The sequence below is a fragment of the Mus pahari genome, chromosome 21, assembly GCF_900095145.1.
Source record: "Mus pahari chromosome 21, PAHARI_EIJ_v1.1, whole genome shotgun sequence".
NCBI classification, from domain to species: Eukaryota; Metazoa; Chordata; class Mammalia; order Rodentia; family Muridae; genus Mus; species Mus pahari.
The window spans coordinates 47478099-47500790 of NC_034610.1; the positions used below are offsets into that span (position 1 = coordinate 47478099).

The following is a 22692-nucleotide window of genomic DNA, read 5'->3' on the forward strand; positions in this document are numbered from 1 at the left end:
AGTCTCAGCTCCGAACTTTGTCTCTGTAACTCCTTCCATGGGTGTTTTGTTCCCAATTATTTATTTTTTTATTTGTGTTTCTGTGTGTGTATGTGAATAAATGTCACCTGTGAGGGTGACATTCACAGAGATCAGAGAGGGCAGAGCTGAAGTTTAAACACACACTGCCTACCTCACAGAGTGCTATGAAGAAATGCTTACCTCACAGTGCTATGAAGAAATATTTTAATCCTTATTACAACTATAGTCAGAAAAAAATTAAAATACCAGGCAAATGCCAGGTGGTACCCCCTTTCAGATCATAAACACGATCACTTGAAACCACTAATGTTTACCATGAGACAAAAATAGCTCCTAGAGCTCAGATATCTTCAAAAGGGTCATGAGACGTGCAGCAAGGTGGCCAATAAACCACACGTCCACAGAAACACGAATGCAGATTCCTAACAGACTCTCTAATTCTTCCCAAAGGAAAAAAGCTCAGAAACTGTCTTTCTCTACACACTCAGTTGGTTCTTTTAAGACTTGGATTTTTTTTTTTAAATCTGACTTTCTTCAGATTGATCCTATCAGTGAAGTATAAAAGGTTCACTCACTTGCATGTTTGAAAACAGGTTGTCAGAGCCATGAAATCCACTTCCACAATATTTCCTTTCTGATGGGTTCCTAAATGTCGACATATATAAATTAGGAATACAATTCTCATCCTTGGGCAAAACTTCAACCACGCTGCTATTTTCATTCATCAAGAACAAGTGTCTATTGTTAAATCAACATAGGCTAAATAAAGCCACTTTGCTTTGAAACTCCTGGGTATTATTCTTTATACTGTTTTGCTCGGAGCTGACCCATTCATAAAACAACAGACAGAGGTGACCAAGCCTTAGTTCAGAGATGTAAGTAAGGGTCTTGGAATGTCTACTCTGCTAAAAAAAAAAAAAAATGGCATTAATCTTCACTCTACTTGGTTTGAACTTCTCTTTTAGGTCATTTGTAAAGCCTCAATAATGATGTGGTTTATAATAATACTTAGATGTAGTATTTTGCTGTTGTTGGAGGTACTGGGGCTTGAACCTAGGGCCTTAGAAGTGTTAGGCAAGCACTTTACCACAGAGCTATATGCCTAGCCCTCGTATATAGTATTAAGATAGTCATCATATACTGAGCCTCCTGAGAGTAATGACTGGCCCGTTATGCATCTGCTAGACTAAGTGCCTCGCTCTGTAATCAGGAGAAGAGGTGTAACTGTTGACAGAACTGTTTCACTGCTTCGAGTATTATTCGGCAGGGACATTTGTCACAATGAACGGTTTTGTGGGTGACTACCAAAATAATTTAATGATCAAGCTTTGAGATATGAATATTATCCATCATGCAAATATCTTGGTGAGTACACCCAACAAGCTGAGGTTTCTCGATGGGTTGGTATAAGACAATGAAAAGAAGCAGCTGTGTATAACAAGATGCACGCTTGTTAAAGCGTGCTCTCACAAGTGCCGAGCATGGAAGGATTGTCAGAAATAACTACTGTACGGAAGAGCCGCGGTGGTGTGGGTAATGCATTAATGTCGATTGTTGGAAGACATCAGCATGGATGTGAGCAGACAGAGCAACGGCCATAGTCAGAGCTGATCACTCATCCCCAGGAGATGTTACATAACATCTGTCAACTTTCCAGATGGCCATAAGTTGAGATTAAATGCTAAACGCCAAGTGCAGGGTCCTGTCAAAGTTCCTACCATGAACAGAGCAGCTCACAGTGAAAAGAGTTATCCGATTCAACATGCTGAGAGTGTAGAGTTAGAGTGAAGAACAACCTACAGGTCCTGTTAAAAAGGGGCACGTCCTCCTGTATTGGATGCTGTACCAGGCTGCATATGCCCAGAATGTCTTCATGACTTACAGTGCAAGTTGCCACTGAGGGTCCAGATAGAAGGTCAGTGGCTCAATCCGGTCATTTTTAGCGAAGTGTAAGCGCTTAGGTAAGAAGTGTTTCAGGTAAGGCCGGAAATGCTGGTTTGGTTCCCGGCACTGGAACAAAGGGCCAACAAAACAAAACAAAACCATTATTCTTACATCACCTGGGGCATAAATATTAACTTCAGGTCGGGATTTTACTCACAAGCATTTTACCAGCCTGACTGGAAGACACAGGTGCAGCTAGGAAACTAATGCTTCCTGCTAGTTGTGGAACTTGAATGGTCACTGGAATTATAATGACTACTGAGCAAAAGACCTACGATTCTTAGAGTGTCACTGGGTTACGGTGGGGTTACAACTAATGTGTTTATTTCACATGCCATTAAATGCATCTATACAAAATTCTTCAGTACTTAAACTGTATCAAATATGAAATATATATATATATATATGTCATACATATATGTAATAAATGCATATAAATATGCATTTCTTTTCATATGATATATATCAGCACTAGGACAAATACATATTTTTAGAATAGATATTTAGTATAAACCAGATCAAAACCAAGACTAGAGACATGCAGCACAGTAGGACATCATGACCTATATCATATATATTACCAAGTTTACTATATCATATATATTACCAAGTATAGCAATAACTAAATAATGAAAAATTAAGATACTCACAGAAAGATTTTTTGCAAGGGCTTCATAGTTAACTGAAGTGACAAACAAAAGAATTTAAAGTTAATGATATGCTACAATTAACAATACAAATAATATAAGATGTACAATGTTATACTGTTACACTCGAACTTATCAATGCGCATTCTTCTGTCCTTCTTTTGAAACAGGATCTCATGTAGCCCAGACTAGCCTCAAACTCATTATGTAGTGAGGATGTCTTTGAACTTCTAATCCTCCTACCTGCAACTCTGGGACTATGGCATGTGCCACTACACCCAATTTGTGTGATACTGGTGATCAAACCCAGAGATTTCTGCAAACGAAGCAAGTTCTGTGCCAGTGGAGCTACATCGGCAGCCCCAAAGCCAGTTTTAAAGAGCCCTTCTCCCATAAGTGCATGGCCACTGCAAAGAGCAGATAAGGCCTTAGGCACCACTCTGTCATGATGGCCAAGAAACAGTGTCACACTGCTCTATAAAAAAGGAAGTCAACGCATTGTCTGTTGACCCATCCCTCTGTGCAGCCGTTTGCTTGTCCGCTCATCCAGCTGGCTTTGCATCTGCTGTCCACCCATCCAGATCTAGCCTCACTTCTCTGTGTCATAATCAAGGTATGTGTTTCTGATACATGACAGAAAACAGTTAGGAAGACATATTCCAAACTAAGCAAGCTATCTCTAAAGAGAAGAAGCGAGCTGTGGTGTAGAGAGAAGATGGAATTTTCAAATGAAACAGATACAAATAAGAAGGCAAGTAGATTAGTGTCAACGCTGGGTTTAAATGGCGGGAGGGAGGGCTTCCATTAGATTTTCCTGGTGTAGTTTGTGCTACATATTAGCTACTGTCTAGTTTTCTAAACGTCCCTTTAGTTCTGCTTTTAGTTACATACTTCTGGGAAAATTACCTACACACACAAAAAAAAAATCCACACGTATGTGTATAGATAAATTGATACCCAACTTTTGCTTTAATTTGGGAGATATGGGGCTCTAACCAGAATGAGGTTGTGGCTAAAGCTCAGCCACACGCCAAACACCACTCAGTCAGTCTGTCAACCTCAACCACCCTGTGCCAAATGTCACCCAGGAACGTCAGTCTACGCATTTCTAACAGGATAGTAACCAGACAGTGTGCCTCAGAATCTGTGAAAAATGTTTCTAGGGTCTCCCTTCAGATACCACAGATTCAGATGGCCACGTCCCCTACAGAGTCATGCAGTCTTTGTATGTAACTTAAATGATCCCCTGGATATTTTAACTCATCTCTGAATTACTATAATGCCTAATACAAAGTCAGTGAGTCACAGCTCATGTTAAGACTGTATTATTTAGAGGATAACAGCAGCAAAATATCCAACCATCTATACCAAAATTTATTTCATTACAAAATCTAAACTTAACCCAATTTTGATAATTCAGACACATTTATATTTCCATTGCACAATGATATTGCGAGATGGTTCAACGGGTCAGAGCACTGACTGCCCTTCCGAAAGTCCTGAGCTCAAATCCCAGCAACCACGTGGTGGCTCACAACCACCCATAATGAGATCTGTCACCCTCTTCTGCTGCATCTGAAGTCAGCTACAGTGTACTTATGCATAATAATAAATAAACCTTTGGACCAGAGCGAGCAGGGACTGGGCGAGTGGAGTCGATCAGAGCAAATGGGGCTGGCCAGAGAGAGTGGGGTTGACCCAAGTGAGCAGAGGTCCTAAAAATTCAATTCCCAACAACCACATGAAGGCTCACAACCATCTGTACAGCTACAGTGTGCTCACATACATAAAATAAATAAATAAATAAATAAATATTTTAAAATAATTGTATCAAAAAGATAAGCAAAGCCAAAGATGGAAATCAGAAAAGGGGCCGTGGAGATCAGAAGTGAGCTTGCTGTGCAAAGTAATAAATATCTTTAAAGATGTCTTGGCGGCTTGTGTTCCAAAGTGGTTGAGAGAGGGGATGTCTCTCTATATGTAAAAGGTATATGCTATTGCTTTGGGAAATTGTTTCTTAGTAAAGAAACTGATTGCCTACAGAGTGAATAATTTCTGCTGCATTCCTCTTCATAACAATAATATTCTAATGGTGGGTTACTGCAATGGAATGTCATTATTTGATGTTTAAAAACATAGTTGAATTTTCTCATAAACAGTGAATAAAACTTAATAAGCAGACTATATACTGTAATATGAAATTATAGACCACTAAATAGTGTCTGGTCCAAAAATCTAATAGATAAATGGCTACCTTCTCCACTCCAGTGCTACCCCGTACAGAGCACCTATGTGTTCCTCTGGCTGGCATGTATTGATGTAGAGGGATACATTCTCTCTACTGAAATCTAAAGTTAGCCAATAGCTTCACTCACATGAATAGTATGTCTCTGGAACATCAGTGGGTCTCAACCGAGCAGCAGGTCCATACACAACTTTAACATTGTTCACATCCCCCAAATACTTATTCAGGTATACATACTTCTTACAGCTACCTTGTTCCATGCCTGGAAGAATTAAATCACAAAACATGTCATAACATGACTCAAGAAAATCACACATAAAGCATAATTTCTTTCACTTCCAGAATCAGTTTTTGTCTCTGTCTTATTGTTTTATTGAAACAGGGTCTCAATGTAGTATGAGTAGTCCCAAAACTCATTACGTATGTCAGGCTGCCCTTGAGCTCACAGAGATCTGCCTGCCTCAGCCACCTGATACCTCCAGAATCTAAATGATTATCTACACACATGATCATAATAGTTAATCATCTGATAAGACACAATGTTTCAGTTAGGTGTATATTTTCTCTATATTTATCTTTTGAAAATGTTTATTATTTGTATGTATACATATGTGCATGTGCCTACATGAGTGTGCATATATATATATATGTATATATATATATATATATATATATATATACATATATATATATATGAATGTGTATGTATATATGTCATACACACATAAGACATGTGTGCCGGCTCCCACAGACAACCAGAGGATACATCCCAGCCTCCTGATGTGGGTGCTGTAAACTGAACCAGGTCCTCTGAAAGAGCAGTCAGCACTTCATTCACTGAGCCATCTCTCCAGCTTCCCTCCCTTTCTCCATTCGTTCATCCCCAGATCTGGCACTAACTGGATCTTCCCGGTGTCTGGTGCAATCACTACGTGAACACAGCCCGATGTCTTTCCACAACTGAAGAGGGCGATTTACCTCAAAATACCTCCTATTAAGCCGGAGTATACTCCCGAAGAAGGAGATCCCTGAGTATACAGTGCTAGGATTGTTTCCTAAGACAGCATCCCACAACTATGTCTGAAGCAAAGACAAGCGAGATGAACATAAAAGGCACCAGAAAGAGCCGATTTATTACTTTCTTGCATGGATGGTGTTCTGTAGTCCCAAAGCTGTACAGAGTCACACGACATGTACATAATCACTTGGCAAAAAAACCGCATCTGGGGGCCAGTGAGGTGGCTCAGCTGGAAAAGGCACTTCTACAAACCTAACCACCTTATCTCTGTCCCCAGAACTCATGGTGAGTGGAGACACTGACTTCCAAACGTTGGCCTCTGACCCCTAACAGCACACCATGGCGCAGTGTGTTCACAAGCAATCGTTAAGTTAAAAGTCTTAAAAAAAAATAACATGTATTGTGAGAAACTCAAATAGAAGTAATAGGTACCACCTTTAAAGTCAGATTTATGATGCTAAAATGAATTGAAGAGATACATAAGAATGTGTCCCAAAGCCGGGCGTGGTGGTGCACACCTTTAATCCCAGCACTCAGGAGGCAGAGGCAGGCGGATTTCTGAGTTTGAGGCCAGCCTGGTCTACAAAGTGAGTTTCAGGACAGCCAGTGCTATACAGAGAAACCCTGTCACAAAAACAAAAAAAAAAAGAATGTGTCCCAATTAAAGCTAAACTGTAGTTAGTGAAATTTAATGCTGGAGATTATTTTCAGTGCTTTCAATACTGGTGTAGAATTTTATCAAATCAGAGAAAAGGTCAGATAGGTTATGACTGGCCATATCCACAAGTTTCTTTAATTTTATGCTTTACTTACATTTTATATTTAATATATTTTCCCTAAAAACTACCCCTAAGAAATCACATTTAAAACAAAAAGCTTTATCTACAACACTCAGTAAAAATAATGAAATGAGCCAATTCTTTAAGACACACTGTTTAATCCACAGAGTGAATTCATGAACTCAGATTACCATGATCTGAAATGAGGATCAGGTTCAGGCATTTATCCAAGCCCAGGTCCTTCAGGCCATCCATCAGCATGCCAACCAGGCGGTCAACCCTCTGCAAGGCCTTGATGACCTAGAAATGGCAAGCAGCTGTGTATGTTGTACTCCATGCTAAAGCTATTTCTACATAATCACAGTCTACTGAAAGTAAGGAAGGGAAAGAGGAAGGGAAAGGAGAATGGAGGGAAAGAGGGCAGAGGAGGGAGGGAGGGAGGGAAGGGGCCATTGAAACATTGATAAACTATGATAAATACACAGTAGATTGATACAGGTCAGGATCATAAAACATCTGCCAATCACTAGGAGTTGAATGGTCCAGATTGTATATTTACTCAACTCTATACTCTGGGGGTACCATTAGCTAGTCCCTCCTTGAGGTTCAAGTGTCAAACTCAGACTAGACTTGATTAAACCAAATTAACACTCACTCAAGTCTGCAGTGTCAGGGACGAAGCCGATGCTATCTTAGTTAGCATTTTACTTCTCACTATCAGCCACATCTTGAACTTTTTAATCTTTTAAATGGTCAGAGTTTAAAGGGGCACAATGTTTCCTGACTTGCAAAGGGGTTCAAATTAATCCGTAAGTGTTTCATGTAGTTCCATTTACTTAAAACAACAACAACAACAACAACAACAAACTTACAACTCTCAGAAATAGAACCCCTAATTTCCTTACAAAATGCATCTATTTTGTACACGGATATTCCAAGACTACAGAAGGGTTGAGTTTGGCTAAGCTGCTTACTGGCATTTTCTTTCCCTCATGTGTTATGAAGCCACACAAAGAAAGTCTTGCCTATATTCTCTGTAATACATCTTCACTTACAGCTTCCACACCTCACATTCGTACAAGGTAAGATCCTTCAATATGATCCTCCACTCACTCACAGGAAGACAGCCAAAGGACATGGGTTTTACGTTTTAACTATTGACATGGTTTTCAGGAGCCAGTAATACTAAAAGAGTTGAAGAGAGTTGACTGGTATGATTTGAAAAGCGGCGGGCTTCATCCAGAACAAGAACACATTAGGAAAAAAAGAGGGGAAATGAGCAAGACAGGCAGGGTTGCATGGATCTTAATTATATGGACCTAATAAACAACTGCCTTTTAGCCAAACTGACCTTGTCATGGGTCTTCAGATCAGTGAAATAATACAAATTAGGAAGTACAATAATGAAAATCACACTGGCTGCCTGGCCAATTGTTAAAACCACAGCAATCATCATGAGAAGAATTTCTGTTGTCCTACTGTGAGATGGCTAGCCTGGTCTCGCTTCTTCATAGCCTTGCCTCTAGCCAGGACCGTGTCTGCTCTCCTGACGACAGAGTCAGAGCTGGGTATAGTGAGGCTGCTAGCTGCCGTGGAGCTTCTGGACGCATGCCCGGATGGAAAGACTACAAAGGACAGAAACAGACCTGACCGAGGACTAGTTTCCCTCTCTTGTCTGATATGAAAGCAATGCAGAATCCAGGCACAGGGCAGAAAAACAAGGAGAGTTGTTCTTTTCAGAGGCTTAAATTCAAGTTGGGGGGGGGGATGGGGAAAGTTGCTACCTATGCCTTACTGTTACATTTAGCAATCATCACGCATTTAGACCAAGGAGCACAGACATGGCTACCCAAAAGAGAGCTCACAGTAGACATGGCAGACCAAGCTTCCATCTGGACAAGCCATAAGGAATCCTAAAGACTCATAAACTACCCAGCCTCCATCACCTAGGCAGGGAACTAGTAGGAAGGTGGGGGAAAGGTTTAACTACTAAGGAAGACAGTGGGTTTGTAGTCTATCTTCTGGACTCATAGGATGATAATGGACCTGACCACACCTCTTCCTCATCTTCTGTCCAACAGGATCCCCAAGTCTGTAATTTCTATTGGCATTCACATCTCAGGCCACAGGAAAGAGTTCACAGATCAGAAGAAAACCGAACACAGATGCAGGGAGGAAGAAGTGCAAGTCACCTTGGGTATTGATGCTCTATGCTCCACCACATGTGAATGGCATGGTGATGTGAATTCAGAAAGAGGACTTAGTGCTTTAAGCTATGGTGACCATGGCCAGGAAATGGCTATATTTCTAAAATATGGCAGGTCAAACAAGACACATTATGATCTTTACTCCGTAGGTGACTGGCTCCCATCTCCAGTGTCACAGTAGCTAACATAAGTAATTACTTTTTTTACTGGATCTTCACTTTTAACAGTGTCTACCATGCTTTCAAGCCCCACTCTTAAGTAATACATTTAGCTCGCAGGCAGAAGAGTGTCTCCTAAGAAGAGTAAGAAGAAGGTATGTCCACAGAAATCTGGAGTCTTGGATACTTAACAACTTCTCATAGAGCACTCGGGCTTGAAGGCAAAGAGAGGATAAAAGATTCAAGCTGACAGCGATTTAATTCAACATTCCAATGTAGCGCTGTAAAAACGTAAGCAAAACCAGTTCTCTCAGCTCTTATTTTGTTTAAATTGTTCTCTCTGATCACATAGAATTTCATGTAACATTCTTTCCAAAAAAGCATAAGATCTTTCTTTCCAGAAGTCATGGTACCTTACAGAATGTTCTTGAAGTCCACTTCAAGAATACTAAGTTTAACGAAGTGATTATAGATAGGAATGAACTTACCTCACTGCTGACGGGTCCATGGGAATGCCCTGAAGAATCTGGTTCTTCTAAATACAGAGTGTAAAAGTGTGGTCTAAATCAAACAGTATCAAAATGTAATATTTTACGAACACATTAAAAAACAGAGTGGAAAGAATAATTCAACAGTTGATCCTGATTAAAAATCCTACAGCACTGCAGTAGCACCCCTAAAACTCCGAGGAGCTGTTTACAAGCTTAGGATTCTTCCAAATGAAGCTGCAATTGTTCACTAGTTGCTCTGGATATAAATTATCAGAGCAAACAACAGTTTTGTTATAGTCTGCGTAGAAGCACGTGATGTCTATGAAACAAAGCAGCCTTTGTACCAGAAACTGTCTACATACCTTTCATAGCTAGGAAGCTGTAGCCACTCAAGAACAGCTAAAATCCTTTCTTCAAATGGTACTGACCTGAAATTGAGGATAAGCAAAGTAAATCAAATCTGCAAAAACTATATGTCAGATGCAATCCGCAATAACTATATGTCAGATGCAATCCGCAATAACTATATGTCAGATGCAATCCGCAATAACTATATGTCAGATGCAAACTTGTTTCTTATTGGAAATAGTAGGAAGTGATACCAGCCAGAACAAGCAGAGGTATTTGTTATATCTGAAATTATTTTAGATCCATTTTCCATCCTATAATTTCAATATCAGGAAACTGATGCAGAACTTTAGTTTTGAGGTCTATAAAGAAAGACCCTGCCCCACAGAATTCCCCCACCCACAACACACACAAAGAAGGTGTTATTTTCAAACTTAGATGTGCTTTTCTTTTTTTTTTTTTTTTTTTTTTTTTTGAGACAGGGTTTCTCTGTATAGCCCTAGCTGTCCTGGAACTCACTTTGTAGACCAGGATGGCCTTGAACTCAGAAATCCGCCTGCCTCTGCCTCCTGAGTGCTGGGATTAAAGGCGAGTGCCACCACTCCCGCCCGGCTTAAATTTGCTTTTCTAATGAAGACCAAGATTAACTTTATACGAATAAATGGGATTGGACTTTAAAAATCGTTTCTTGTCTTCTTTTGAGGTATTATACATTCAGTTAAGAATGTCCACTGTCACACCCCTCCCTCCCTCCCTCCCTCCCTCCCTTCCTTCCTTCCTTCCTTCCTTCCTTCCTTCCTTCCTTCCTTCCTTCCTTCCGAGCTATTTTTCATTTGTTTGTTTCAGAAGGACTTGTTCACTAGTGACTGGGAAGCAGACACAGTGAGAACAGACTATAGTTCTCCAGGCAACTTTCCTTCAATGAAATTAGTTCTGCCTCCTCTGGTCACTGGGCTCTGCTAACATGGTCCTTCCAAAGCCCGCCCCCCTCACACACCATCAGCTGTGCCCTTTACTCGATCGCGGAAATCTAGGTTGCCCCCCACTAATCTGTAGGTTCACCTAGGCTACTGGGATGCACCTCGGATCTCACAGACCACTCCATCTATGATGTAAAAAACATGGCAAACAGCGGAGACAGGAACAGACCAAATGCTCTCCTTCCATGAGAGAGCCACACAGAACACACAGTACCGCAAGCTGACCAAGGAAAGATTTGTGACCCTTTTTGACATTCTCAGGTAAGGTATATCATAGGGCTTTTAATCATAAATTTTAAAAATATAAATTAAACTACTTTGGCAGTTTTGCTAAAATCAATGTAAGAAAGCCCTCCCTACCTGTCTCTGTACCAGTACCATGCAGTTTTTATCACAATTGCTCTGTAGTACAGCTTGAGGTCAGGCATAGTGATTCCACCTGAGGTTCTTTTATTGTTGAGAATAGTTTTCGCTATCCTGGGTTTTTTTGTTATTCCAGATGAATTTGGAAATTGCTCTTTCTAAATCAATGAAGAATTGAGTTGAATTTTTGATGGGGATTGCATTGAATAGGTAGATAGCTTTTGGCAAGATGGCCATTTTTACTATATTAATCCATAAGCATGGGAGATCTTTTCATCTTCTGAGATTATTGGTACAGTGACAGGCAGGTCGATAAATGGAATAGAATTGAAGACCCAGAAATGAACCCACACACCTATGGTCACTTGATCTTTGACAAGGGAGCTAAAACCATCAAGTGGGAAAAAAGACAGCATTTTCAACAAATGGTGCTGGCTCAACTGGTGGGTAGCATGTAGAAGAAGGTAAATCGATCCTTTCTTATCTCCTGTACAAAGCTCAAGTCCAAGTGAATCAAGGACCTTCACATAAAACACAGAAACTTATAGAGGAGAAAGTGGGGAAAAGCCTCGAAGATATGGGCACAGGGGAAAAATTCATGAACAGAACACCAGTGGCTTGTGATGTAAGATCAAGAATCGACAAATGGGACCTCATAAAATTGCAAAGCTTCTGTAAGGCAAAGGACACTGTCAATAAGACAAAAAGGCCACCAACAGACTGGGGAAAGATCTTTACCAATCCTACATCCAATAGAGGGCTAATATCCAATATATACAAACAACTCAAGAAGTTAGACTCCAGAGAAACAAATTACGCTATTAAAAAATGGGATACAGGGCTGGAGTGGTTAAGAGCACCGACTCTTCTTCTGAAGGTCCTGAGTTCAAATCCCAGCAACCACATGGTGGCTCACAACCATCCGTAATGAGATCTGACTCCCTCTTCTGGTGCATCTGAAGACAGCTACAGTGTACTTAGATATAATAATAAATAAATATTTTAAAAAATGGGATACAGAGCTAAACAAAGAATTTTCAACTGAGGAATACCGAATGGCTGAAAAGCACCTAAAAAAATGTTCAACATCCTTAGTCATCAGGGAAATGCAAATCAAAACAACCCTGAGATTTCACCTCACACTAGTCAGAATGGCTAAGATCAAAAATTCAGGTGACAGCAGATGCTGGTGAGGATGTGGAGAAAGAGGAACACTCCTCCATTGCTGGTGGGATTGCAAGCTGGTACAACCACTCTGGAAATCAATTTGGCAGTTCCTCAGAAAATTGAACATAGTACTACCTGAAGATCCAGCAATACCACTCCTGGGCATATACCCAGAAGATGTTCCAACTAGTAATAAGGACACATGCTCCACTATGTTCATAGCAGCCTTATTTATAATAGCGAGAAGCTGGAAAGAACTCAGATGTCCCTCAACAGAGGAATGGATACAGAAAATGTGGTACATTTATACGATGGAGTACTACTCAGCTATTAACAACAATGAATTTATGAAATACTTAGGCAAAATGGATGGATCTGGAGGATATCCTGAGTGATGTAACCCAATCAGAAAAGAACATACATGGCATGCAAACATTGATAAGTGGATATTAGCCCAGAAATCCAGAAGCTTGGAATACCCAAGATACAATTCACAAACCACATGAAACTCAACAAGAAGGAAGACAATAGTGTGGACACTTCTATCCATCTTAGAAGGAGGGGAACAAAACACTCATGGAAGGAGTTACAGAGACAAAGTGTGGAGTAGAGTCTGAAGAAATGACCATCTAGAGACTGACTCACCTGGGGATCCACCCAGTTTACAATCACCAAACCCAGACACTGTTGTGGATGCCAACAAGTGCTTGCTGACAGGAGCCTGACATAACTCTCTCCTGAGAGGCTCTGTCAGTGCCTCACAAATACAGAGGTGGCTGCTCACAGCCATCCATTTGACTGAGCATAGGATCCTCAATGAAGGAGCTAGAGAAAGGACCCAAGGAGCTGAAGGGATTTGCCAGGCCCATAGGAGGCACAACAATAAGAACTAACCAGTACCCCCGGAGCTCCCAGGGACTAAATCACCAACCAAAGAGCACACATGGTGGGACTCATGGCTCCAGCTGCATATGCAGCAGAGGATGGCCTAGTCGTACATCAATGGGAGGAGAGGCCCTTTGCCCTATGAAGGCTGTATAGAGGAATACCAGGGCCAGAATGCGAGAGTGGGTGGGCTGGTGAGCAGAAGGAGGTGGGAGGGGATGGGGGGGTGTTCTTCAGAGGAGGACCCAGGAAAGGGGATAACATTCAAAATTAAATAAAGAAAATATCCAATAAAAAAAAAGAGCCCTCCTGAAAATGTCTGTATGATTTTGAAAATCAATCAGAGAGACTATGCTAATAGGTCCTTATGTTAGAGAGTAAATCTATTAAAGTAATTTAGAAATTACTTAGAAATGGAAATGCAGAGACACAACTATCTTCATTTAAACCATGTTCCGGACTCCACCCTGGCTTGTTCCTACCTACGTATTCTTTCTGCTGTATCCACCATGCCAGAGCTCCTGATGATGTATTCTTTCATACACCTCTCCTTTCCTTCTCTTTTCCTTTTCCTTTCTAGAGTTAAAATACATAGCACCTCTATGCTCAGAACTCTGTGTCCACTGTGACCTCTCTGTCTCTCTCTCTGTCTTTCTCTCTCTCTCTCCCTTGTTCCCGCCCTCTCTCCTTCTTCCTTCCTTCCTTCTATGCTATTTTTCATTTGTCTCATTTGAAACAAGAGTCTGATTATGAAACTCTGGATGGCCTTCCATTCACATAAACTGGCCTTGATCCCACTCTACCACCTAGGCTTGCCTGAAACTCGCAACCATCCTGCCTCAGTGCCTTGCTCCATGAATTACAGTCCTGCACCAATGTTCCCCGTATCACCTCATTAAAAAAAAAAAAAAAAAAAAACTGCCCAAAGATCAGAACACAATTTGTAAATGATTCTATAAACTGTTTGTCTGATTTTACTTTCTATTCAGCATCATCTAAGACTCTGTAAAGAAGATCTTTAATTCAGAGTGTCATTCAAGTGTTGGAATTCAGCAGTGAGTAAAAAGAAAAGTAAAGAGAAATAGAAGTTGTACTGTGCTACAGAACCTAGGGAAAGCTGACCTACTGCATACCCGTTATACACTTTGTAGATATCTGGTAGAATCCCCTCAATCTCCACATCTGATCCTGGCCAAAAGTATGTGCCGGACTTGACCTCCTGGTGGTTAGCAGTCACCCAAATCTGGCAAAGACACATGAAGGGAGTGAGATGGTGAACTCCTCTAAGGAGACAGAGAACAATACCAACACATTCTTTTTCGTTGACAGTGTTTATAAGGTCCAGCAGCTAGGGTACTATAACCCGGTATATGAGGAATGCTATCAGACCGTGGTAGTTAACATTTAAATCCCCTTAGCATTACTTCATATTATTCTTAAAAATTAAATATCCAAGAAGCTGAAAATATAAAGCACACCAATGTGATAATTATACAGTATGTACCCACATCAAATTATCACACTATGCGCCATACGCATATAAAGGTAAATAATAAGAAGTAAAAACTATCATGCCAAACAAGCAGAACTTCAGGAGAGATGGCTCAGGCCGAGGAAAAAAAAAAAAGAGCTTTGGTACAACCCAGATCTACCTCTAGAGTAAACTGCGTGGCCACACATACACATGAGACTGCCAACAGTCGCCTGCACTACACATGGGAGATTAAACCGTGTGCCAAAATTCCTACAGAATCAGCTTATTTTTCTCTGGTTAAAATAAGTATGAACTGTTTTAGTAACCACTAGAAGTAACTTACCGGCTGCCCTTTGTACCACAGGGGGTTGAATTTCTCTTTACTTTTGAGTGAGAAAGAAGCATTCATTTGGGGATCATACATCTTGTTATCAATTATGCCATGGGATTCCGGATAAAGTCCCTAAGGAAAGATCAATTGCAGATTATATCTCGACTTCCCCAACAAATGATCTCATCCTCATCTAGGGTTGAATTATGCCCTTGAACAGTGCTTCCACTGCATCTTCCTGGCCCAAACACGGGGTGCCTGGGTGCCTACTTACTGTGACGATGCTGTAATGATTGGGAAACGTCTTGGTAGGGTACATAGGCCTCATGTTTTTAGTGTATGTTCCACAGCTTTCTAGGCAGAAAACGAAACAACAACAGACAGCACTATTAGGCATATCACATTAAGTAATTATCGCAGGATGCAGATCAAACAGCCAGATCGAAATTCAGAAGTCAAAAACAACACAACTGCTGCAGATGGAGTATCAACAATGAAAAAAAAGTTTTATTTATTTCTCTCTCTCTCCCTCCCCATGTAACCCAAGCTGGCATCAAGTTCAGTGTACAGCAAGGGAGAAACTAGACTTCAAGTTTCCTGCCCCCACCTCCCCAGTGCTAGGATTACAGCCGTCCACCATTATGAGTGGTTTATACAGTACTGGGGACTGAACCTGGGTCTTCATGTATGCTGGGCTAGCACTCTGCCACCTGAGCCTCAACTCCAGACCTTACATTCCTCGTTAGAAAAACAATAAGCGACGTGATTAAGCCAAGTAAGCGGTTATCCTACAGTCCTCAGTAGCACAGTAGTAACACAGTGCCTGGGACAGCCGGATACTTAGTGTTCAAATAGCTAAATGGCTGCACTCTCAGCTCAATCTGCAAAGGAAGACTAAGAAGATGGCAGTAGTTAAGGTGGCATGGTCCCTGGCTATAAAGCACAAATCAGTCACCCACGGGTGAGCTTCTTAGCTACTTTAAAAAACAAAAGGTATATCAAGGGGATGGAAGAGTCAGATGTTGCTGACCTTCTAGCCCTGTGTCTCACTCTTCCGCACTGTCTACTCTTAGGAGAGGAACATACAATCGTTGACCCCAGCACTTGAATTGCGTTATCTGAAAATGATCCTCAAATTAGTATGTGTCTGCTAATAATTAAATTTAAATTTAAATTTAAATTTAAATTAATTAATTTAATAAATTTACAATATATAATTAATATTAAATATTAATTATTATATTAAATATTAATCATTATATTTAATATAATTTATATTTATTTAATTTAATTAAATAATTAATTAATTGATTGATTTAAATTTTAATTAAATTAGTATGTGTGACCTTCCTAAGGGCTCTCAGTCACCAGCCACAAGCCCAACACTCCTGGTTACCCAGTGCTGTAGCTTAAGTTAGCTAAGCCTTGATTTGGTTTAAATGTCACACATGGGTGCCAACAGCTCCTTCCTTCACTTTGAATTTAGGAACCATGTTAGGTACCACAGAGACAAGTCTCAGGAAGGGACAGAGGGCTGGCTAACAACTTCCAAGTCCACAGGCTTGATTTATGCCAAGTGACCACTGAAAAGATTATCTTCCAGGCAGACATTAAAAACTGAAAATGTTAAATTACCACAACATCATGATTGACATATGCATTTACTGAGAGTAATTTTAAGGTTTAAAACAGCATGATGTATTTGTCTAGGGGATAATTCAGATTTCCAGAAGAACACTACAATTACTGGGCTAATCTACTTCTATTTCAGGCACACAGAACAAGATAGCAACTATGAAGCACTAACAACTAACAAAGGCTAACAGTGGTCACATCCAACCATGCTCCTCCCACTTCCAATGATGGTGCTAACTCACTAAAGTTAAGACTTAAAGCTTAGCTAAGACATTAAGACAATACTATCCTATCTCATCAGTAATTTGGAGAATAGTCATTCAACGGGAGCTTTAATGAAGATAAAGAAGTTGAAGGTGGGCATGGCGAGGCATGCCTGTAACCTTGGAACCTGGGGAGGAAGGCCAGGGAGATCAGAAATTCATGGCTATCTTTAACTACACAGCAAGTCCAAGGCTAGCGTAGGTTACACAAGACATCTCAAAAAATCAAACACAAAATTGAATGGATATTCAGTTTGACACAAATGATGACAGAAGCTAGTGGTCTACATGAATTGTATACTATAGCTTCCAAAATTGTCATATTTTGCAATACTATTTTAACATGAAAACTAAGGAAGCAAGTAAGTATTTTCCCAAAATTCTCAAGAATAATAAGTATGAGTAGTCACGGTCGAGGGTTAAGATATTAGGACAACCAATTAAGCTAGACGTATTTTTGGAGCAGTTTCCAAGATCTTCAATATCAACACCAGGGGTCTTGAAAGTTCACCGCTTTGCAGGGGGAAGTTTGGTAAAACAGTGAGAGGCTTCCCAGTACTTTTCCAAAAACATCCCCCTCCCTCATCCATCTCCGAAGTCGTGACCCTTCAGTACGCAACTCTGAAGTTACTCACTCAGCTTGCTAATGACCGGAAGAAGTCCACCCCAGGTGTGCAAATATTCAGCTCTGAAGCCATCCAAAGAAAACAAGAGAGTGGGGGGTGATTCAAACCTGGTAAAGAGAAAAAGGAGACTGTGTAACGAGGCAAAATGAAGACACAGCCAATGAGGATGCCCTCTCCCTGGCTCCACCCTCTCCCGGGCTCCACCCTCTCCCGGGCTCCACCCTCTCCCGGGCTCCACCCTCTCCCGGGCTCCACCCTCTCCCGGGCTCCACCCTCGTGAAGGTTTCTCAGTGAGGTCAACATGCAACTGAAGTTATCTGAAAAGTCAGCAAGAACATAAGAGAACATTCTTCATGCATTTATATTTGTACACATATTTTATCAAGAAGTAATTCACATGCATGTATCACCAATAATATTTATAAGGATCCATTCTGTTTTGAGCTACAACATAGAAACTTCAACTATAGTTTCTGACATTACAAAAGTTTGGTCAAATGATACTGTCAAATTATAAGATTTTCAAACTTTCTAAGAATCTAAATTTGACAAGTAAACTACATCTTCCCTATTAATTCTTTTTCTGAACAAATCTCTGGCTCTCCTTCGGTAGATGGTGCCTCATTAGGCATAAAACATATGCTATATTTAGGCTTTGTTGCTTTCTTTTTATATGCTGAGGATCAAGTCCAGGTCTGTCCCCACTAACGCTAGGCATGCGCTTTGCCCATCAGCTGCATCCCTGGCCATATTTAATATGTAAGTTTGACATATTTTGAAGAGATAAGTATGCGGTGCAGAAGCTTGAAAGACGTAGTGTTCATATATTTAAACAATGAAGTGACTGGAAACGTTGAGACACGGGTTCACAGAGAGACACACAGAAGGTGTGTGCCACAGAAAGCACAAGAGGGCATAAAACACTGTATCAGGTACACTTGGCAAAAGAGAATAGCTAGCCATTAAAAAACAAACAAACAAACAAAAGCCAAGGCTCAGAAATTGAGTCCTGACACTTTTGCTAATGGATGGTAGAAAAGCTGCATTACCAAATAACTAAACAGCAGTGAACATCTTGCCCACAGCCTTTCAGAACTTTAAAATCTGAGGTTGAGTGAGTTTTCATTCTCACTCGCCCTCCTGTTTTAACCAAACATCCAGACCTAAAAGCAAGCACACCAAAGGAAGAACTTTGCTATACAACTCTCAGTCACTATTCTTGATAACCTGACCCTCCTGGGTGAGTGCCATCAACTGTGTATAGTCTCAGTCACTGCACAAAACTATGTCAATCAACAAAAGCCATAAAATCCAGGTCAATGAAACACCAGGTAATATAATTTCCCAGAATAACATGCTCTAAATTATGCCAGGAGTTCTATTTTCCAGTAAAGATCTTACATTATGCTTTAAAGCAATGATTAACATTTAGAAAGAAAAATTGAGCAAGTCTAAAATTTTAGTATATCTTGGCATTTAAAAAAACAGTTGAGAGAGGACCCTTCCGCACCCCCCCCCAAAAAAAACTCTTCTGATGAAATTATTTAGTTTAGGTTTAGTTTTAGTTGTCCTTTCCACTGTTTCAAACAAGAAAATATTGTATGACAAAATAAATACATACATGAACAAAATAAGATAAAAATACAGGTTTAAAGTATTTTAAAGTCTAAAAAAACTTTTAAACTGGTAAAATATATATATTTGTGCCACGTGGTAGTGGCGCATGCCTTTAATCCCAGCACCACAAAGGCAGATCTCTGAGTTCTAGGCCAGCCTGGCCTATAGAGGGAGTTCCAGGACAGCCAGGGCTACACAGAGAAACCATGTCTCAAAATAAAATAAAATGTCGGGCGGTGGTGGCACATGCCTTTGATCCCAGCTCTTGGGAGGCAGAGGCAGGCGGATTTCTGAGTTCGAGGCCAACCTGGTCTACAAAGTGAGTTCCAGAACAGCCAGGGCTATACAGAGAAACCCTGTCTCAGAAGAAAAACAAAACAAAATAAAAATAAAATAAAATAAAATAAAAAAGTTATTTGACATGAATAGTTCAAAAAAGAACACAGATGAATTACAAAACTCATGCAGCTGGGCAGTGGTGGTTCACGCCTTAAATCCCAGCACTCTGGAAGCAGAGCAGGTGGATTTCTGAGTTCCAGGTCAGCCTGGTCTATAGAGTGAGTTCCAGGACAGCCAGGGCTATACAGAGAAACCCTGTCTTGAAAAAAAAAAAAACAAAAAAAAAAACCAAAAAAACAAACATGTAACTTCTTCTCATAGATGTATTATTTATGATAAAACTGCATACAATTGCAAAAAAAAGAAAAAAATTAAAGAGCTGCAATTTGCTACAAGTTCAACACCAAAAACTCCATACTAGAGCCTAGATGCTTTCTTCCGTAGAAGGCTACAGACACACCACCACAGTCACTGAGAACAGCCACTATTACTCATGGTGTTTCTGTCTACTAGCTTCCAGAGAAAGGATCATACCACAGCTCTCTGGAGAACCAGCAGCATGCACAGTCTGTTGAAAGCAAATGTTTAATTAACCAATGATTTATTACTGTTTTTGATCTTAATTTAGAAAGAGAAAGAAAAAAAATCCTTCTCAAAAAGGCAAAAGCATGTATGTCTCGGGCCATGAGCTTACTCTGCTGGACACTCTGGTGTATCGATGCTTTCGCACGCTTCTTCTACCCAACTCTTCTTATCTGGAATATTTTCAAAAATAAAAACAAAATAAAATGAGCACATTTGATAATGGCAGGAATGCAGGGTTTTTCAGACAACGCAACATAGATTCCCCCAAAGCAAAACAAAAACATCATGAGGCACTGACAGTAAACAAATACCATGAATATAGAGAGCTGTTCTGTTTCCAGATAACAGTCAACAGGAGAAGACAAAATACAGAACTGTAGGGTGACAACATATTACTCATCCCCCACCTCTGAATACTCTCCACCCACAGATTCAACCAACCATAGATTGAAAATATCTAGTTTTTTTGAATCACATCAGTATTGAACATTAAACTTTAACTTCCTAAGTGGTATTGTATAGCGATTATTTACTTAGCTCCTGTATTCTATGGGTACTGTGAGTAATTCCGGAGCATTTAAGGTATGTGTGAAGAAACGCACAGGTTGTGTGCAAGCACTAAGCAACTTAACATAGAAAGGAGTTAACAGTGGTGGGCTGAAGTATCCTCACAGGTTATGCATCTCGAGGACAGCCTGGTCTACAGAGTGAGGTCCAGGACCTCTGTGAAATACGGGACAACTGTTCTGTCTTTGTGAGAACTGTTTTCTAAATCTTAGTATTGTCAGCCAGAATGTATAGCCTGTCCCAGCCTCTCTACACGATTGGTACGGTGGTAGCTTAGTTCCCTCACATTTAGACTCAGGTTCTGTTAGAGATTTCAAGACACCTTATAACTCTTGAGCAAAACGTTAGAACCCTGTTAGCTTCCCTCAAAGCAATTTCCCATCTTCAGCCATTCCACCCTGAGTGGGCCTGGTCTCATCAAACCAGCTCTGGTGCTCCACGGCCAACAGGGGGCTCCTTCATTACAAGAAAACCTTGGCCAGAACTGGAACAGGGTCCTTACTCAAGTACAGTAGTAAGCATGCACACACCATCTACATGGCATAAGGAGGGTGGTAGGAAAAAAAAAATAATAGAAAATTGGCTTCAGGTAAAATAAGATCAACCATGTAGAGATAAGTAACTATCATTCAGCTGGATGGCATCACGTATTCTTAGTTTATGTATACAACAGAACCATTCCATAATAAAAGCTTTACAAGTCTTTTTTGGCAAATGTAATTGGCCCGTTAATATATCTGCTACTGTAATGACAATGAATACAGCTGCTCCGAGACAAGACAACACTGATGCAAAACCTCCCAAAGGAAGATGCCCAGGCTCCGGGGGGGGGGGGGGGGCAGTGTAGGGAAACTGACCTTGGCACACAGAACTGTAGTTGATGCAACAGTCGTTGTGGGTTTTGCAGTCGTCTGCACAGGAGCACACGAATCTGGACAGCCTCTTCTCGCCGCATCTGAATTTGTTGCAAGTCCATATATGTGCTAGAAACCAGCATCAAACAAACAAACACTTACGATTCAAGTTCAACACAGTTTTGGACAAGAGGATAAGAGATGATAACTCATTTTATAACTGACCCCTGAGATTCTGAGTCTGCCCAGCCTTTCTGAGATAGCAGATGGCAAACATGCAGGCACCTACCAGTAATATTTCACCAGAAACCTGGGATTTCATTGTTTTTAAACTGGGGCTCATCATCATTATTGTACAAACGTAAGAAAACCCTTGCTTGTTCCAACAGCCATTTTCAGGGTTCCCAAAGTTAAATCTAGAACTATGCATGCTAATAAACAACTATAATTCTACTATTCAAGAAGCAGAGGCAGGAGAATGGCAACTTGGAGGCCAGCCAAGGCTATAGAACAAGACTCGTGTCAAAAACAACACAAAATAAAAAAACCAGCCAAACAAACAAACAAACAAAATCCCTAAATTTTGACTTCTATCTCAATTTTTAGTTTCAATGGATTTATTTGTTTGTTTGTTTGTTTGTTTATTCTGTAGCATGACCCCAGCCAGTTCTGAGGCTGAGGCAGGTTTATTTTTTTCCCAATCTACATACATGTAGTTACATGTAATGGTATGCTTTTAATTACATGCATGCAATAGGGGCAGTTCTAGGTTGATGAGCAAGCAAGACAATAGATACAGATAATCAAGGAATAAGCAAGGCAATAAACCAAGTCCCCTGACCACTCCCGTGATCACTGTTTCTAAGGGCTTATCAGGATGAGCAAGATATCTGAGCCTACTTCCCCGTCCTAGCCCAAAGTCACATTCTTGCCTGAAGCCTACTTCCGTGTTCTAGCCTAAAATCAGATTACTGCCAGAGCTTTCTTCCTTGTCACAGCCCAATGTCAAATTCCTGCCAAGTGACCCCCAAAAGCTCTCGATGTATCCCCCTTTTTTATTTCATAAACAAGACCGTGTCTGTCCACTACCTCAGAGTAAAAGGCTGGAAAACAACTTTCCAAGCAAATGGTCTGAAGAAACAAGCTGG

The 22692-nt window shown here is 40.5% G+C and overlaps 1 protein-coding gene across 1 annotated transcript in view; it reads right to left on the minus strand.

Annotated features, from left to right (window-relative positions):
- The window catches only part of Enpp1 (ectonucleotide pyrophosphatase/phosphodiesterase 1), a 73452-nt gene that overhangs the window by 18844 nt on the left and 31916 nt on the right, over positions 1–22692 (minus strand). The window contains exons 4-16 of the mRNA XM_021221210.2: positions 21548–21673; positions 20233–20293; positions 17592–17689; positions 15333–15412; positions 15071–15190; positions 14387–14496; positions 9873–9938; positions 9508–9580; positions 6846–6954; positions 4988–5119; positions 2616–2647; positions 1904–2031; positions 597–666 (exon numbers count right to left, since the gene is read on the minus strand). Coding sequence (XP_021076869.1) covers positions 597–666; positions 1904–2031; positions 2616–2647; positions 4988–5119; positions 6846–6954; positions 9508–9580; positions 9873–9938; positions 14387–14496; positions 15071–15190; positions 15333–15412; positions 17592–17689; positions 20233–20293; positions 21548–21673 — 1205 coding nt within the window. The remainder of the gene's footprint in view (positions 1–596; positions 667–1903; positions 2032–2615; positions 2648–4987; positions 5120–6845; positions 6955–9507; positions 9581–9872; positions 9939–14386; positions 14497–15070; positions 15191–15332; positions 15413–17591; positions 17690–20232; positions 20294–21547; positions 21674–22692) is intronic.